Source organism: Cyprinodon variegatus, unplaced genomic scaffold (assembly GCF_000732505.1).
Source record: "Cyprinodon variegatus isolate N-32 unplaced genomic scaffold, C_variegatus-1.0 Scaffold1289, whole genome shotgun sequence".
NCBI lineage: Eukaryota > Metazoa > Chordata > Actinopteri > Cyprinodontiformes > Cyprinodontidae > Cyprinodon > Cyprinodon variegatus.
The window spans coordinates 109,008-111,863 of NW_015151742.1; the positions used below are offsets into that span (position 1 = coordinate 109,008).

Sequence of the window (2,856 nt, forward strand, 5' to 3'; positions counted from 1 at the left end):
TAAATTCAGCTGTAAAAATTATTATTTTTGTTTATTGTTTTAAAAAAATTTAGCAGATGAAAACTGGGATCTCAATACCGCTGTAGCTATCACCTTATTTTGTTTTAAATAATTAGTAAAACAGAATTTGTAAAGAAAAAAAGTGAAATAGATCCAAAGGACCCATCAGTATCCATGTCTGTTCCAGCGCAGATCATCATTAGAATTTCTTTTAGTTTTATGTGTTCGGTTCAGGGGCCATAACATGATCTGCAGGGGCACTGGCCCCCGTTGGCCCCTGTCTAGAGCCGCCCATGGCTGCAGCATGAAGCTGTGATTCATGGATCTTCAGTCAGAAAGGATGAAGTTCAGGTTTGTTCCTCATCTAATTGAGCTTAATGGTTTGATGGATCGCAGACACGCAGCAGAAGCGGAGCTTTCAGTGGAAACATGACGCGACACGAAGGTTCCCACGGAGGAAGGAATGAGCTGCAGGGATCAGCAGCCGTGGATGTTCTGTTCCTGACTCCCTGCGTGGGACCTTCTCACTCCTTCCAACACAAACTTTTTACCCACTCGGAGATTTTCCTCACCTGTTGGGCCCACCCGTGTCTTCTCTGCGTCCGTGGGCTGGGGAGCGGTTTCGCGCGCCTTCCACCGTCTCAGACCTGCGTGCACGTGATCACATTCCAGTCAGCGTCACTCAAACCAGTTCCCACGATCACGCAGGTGGCAGTGTTGTTTTTTTTTTTATCTCTAATTATTATTTTCTCTCACCTGAGGCAGAAGTTCGTGCAGCTGCTGTCGTTTCCACGCAGACACAGACAGCGGGGGGTGCTCCTGGTTGCCATGGTGTCCGCGAGCGCGCGCTTTGCCCTGGGCGCGTTCCCCAGTCCGTAGGAGACCACGCGCCTGGATGGAGAGAAGAGATGATAGAAAAGTTTAAAAAAAAAACAACAAACTAAAGGAGAAAATCAGGAATAAATCAGCTGATCGGAACTTATTGCGCATGCGCAAAAAGATGAAAGCATTCCTGGTTATTTGATCCCTTTTTAAATTCCTGCTTTCATTGTTTTACTTTAAATTTTTTAAAAAGGCTAATTTTTACCTTCTTTTAAAATTACTTTAAGGAAACTTATTTTATTTAAAAAGAAAATAATTTATTTCTACCTCAGAAAGTTTCGTTTTCCTTTGATCATACTTTAATAGGGAAATAGACTCTTTATCTCTCAAATATCTTTAAACGAAACCAGATCCGAGCCTCATTAAAAGGATCTAATCTCTTTCTAACATGATATCCGATCATATTTGTTTTAATATTAAGTCTAAAACTAATTAATTGCACATTAATAGAGAAAACAGGGAAATGTTTATTAATGTAAAGTTAATAGAAGAAGCAATAAAATATAAATCCTCCTGATTTAGTTAGAAAGTTATTCTCCTGGAATAAACTAGAAACTGAAAGGAGTGAATATTTGTCCTGCGTGGATCACCTGCTCCACGGTTAAAATGTTCTGATAACAAAGATTTTCTAAAGATAATTTAAAAACATTTTTTGTTTAAAGCTCCAGGTGAGTTCAGGCCCCCCTCCCCTCACTCACTCAGGTGTGTTGACCCAGATGATGTCCAGGTGGCAGAAATAGACGCACTCTTTGTCCAGGAAAGTTGCGCAGGAGCAGCGCTTGTTGCGCACATGGCGCTGCGCCCGGGCGGCTGCGGCGGCAGCAGACTGCGGCTCTGCGGCTGGCGCAGACAGACCTGGGAGGAAAGCAGGTGGACAGTCAGCTGCTGGCAGTTTTTTACTAAGTGTTTTAGTTTTAGTGAGCTGATCAAAGGGAATCTCTTACCTGTGCAGAAGATCCAGGAAAGCGTCACTGACAGCACGGAAATCCAAACCTTTGAATCCATGTTTGTTTGTAAAATATGAGCAGAAATAATCCTTCAGATATGAACAGATGCTTATGAATCCGTCAGAGGTTCCCTGATGGTACTGAGGCTCCACATGTGCAGCGCTGCGGCTTTATATGCAGCCTCCTCCTCCTCCTCCTCCTCCTCCTCTGAGGTTTGTTTGTCCCTCTCGACCTGTGCCACAGTGGTGCGCTGCAGCTTTCAGCCAGCAGGCGGCGCAGTTTCCCCCGCAGAGGTGATCAGAACTGAAGTCAAACTGTTTAGAATGAAAGCAGAGCTGCCAAGGTCAGATGTTATCTCTGCGGGTTTTCTCTCTAATCTAACCCAGAAATGGAGGAATAATAACATAATAAACTAAAATAAAACCCTCAGGCCTCCATGGCCACTTCAGCAGGATTTAATAAATTTTAGGTGACTGAAAAAGAAAAAATACTGCATGAAATGTTTAAGATAGTAAACATTTCTAATCAGGGATGGTCAAACTTCCAGAACTACAGCTTCTAGATGCCTCCCTGCTTCAGTTCACCTGGATGAAGCTCTGCAGAGGAACCTGCAAGCATACGGCTGTCCTACAGGGGGCGCTCTTAGCTAAAGAGTCACTGCTTCTCGCAACAAGTTTAACAAAAAAGTTTAAAATCATTTCCAGCCAATAGTGTTTTTGGAATCCATGAGAAGATCTTATTACCTTTGGAACATTAAAAAAAATATGGATATTTTGATGATTAAAAATTATGTCAATATAATAAGAAGAAACGCCAACTTGCCTGAATATATAAAGAAAAATAACTAAGGTGTTTTTATAAGAAATTCATGAAAAAACATTCTTAGAGTGAAAGAAATGCATTATTTTTCAGTCCAATATCACCTTAGAGGCATTAAAGCTGATACTGGCACTGATATTTTTTAGTTTATAAACCTAAATATAATTGTTAACTAGGCTTGATAAATTTTTTTACTTTTCAATTAACT

At 41.4% G+C, this 2,856-nt stretch overlaps 1 protein-coding gene across 1 annotated transcript in view; it reads right to left on the reverse strand.

The window, feature by feature from the left end:
• LOC107102657 (endothelin-2-like) overlaps positions 1–1,968 on the reverse strand; it is a 4,384-nt gene extending 2,416 nt beyond the window's left edge. Inside the window, exons 1-4 of the mRNA XM_015402045.1 lie at positions 1,827–1,968; positions 1,581–1,737; positions 757–891; positions 573–647 (exon numbers count right to left, since the gene is read on the reverse strand). Coding sequence (XP_015257531.1) covers positions 573–647; positions 757–891; positions 1,581–1,737; positions 1,827–1,887 — 428 coding nt within the window. The 5' untranslated portion in view covers positions 1,888–1,968. The remainder of the gene's footprint in view (positions 1–572; positions 648–756; positions 892–1,580; positions 1,738–1,826) is intronic.
• Positions 1,969–2,856: the final 888 nt, after the last annotated feature.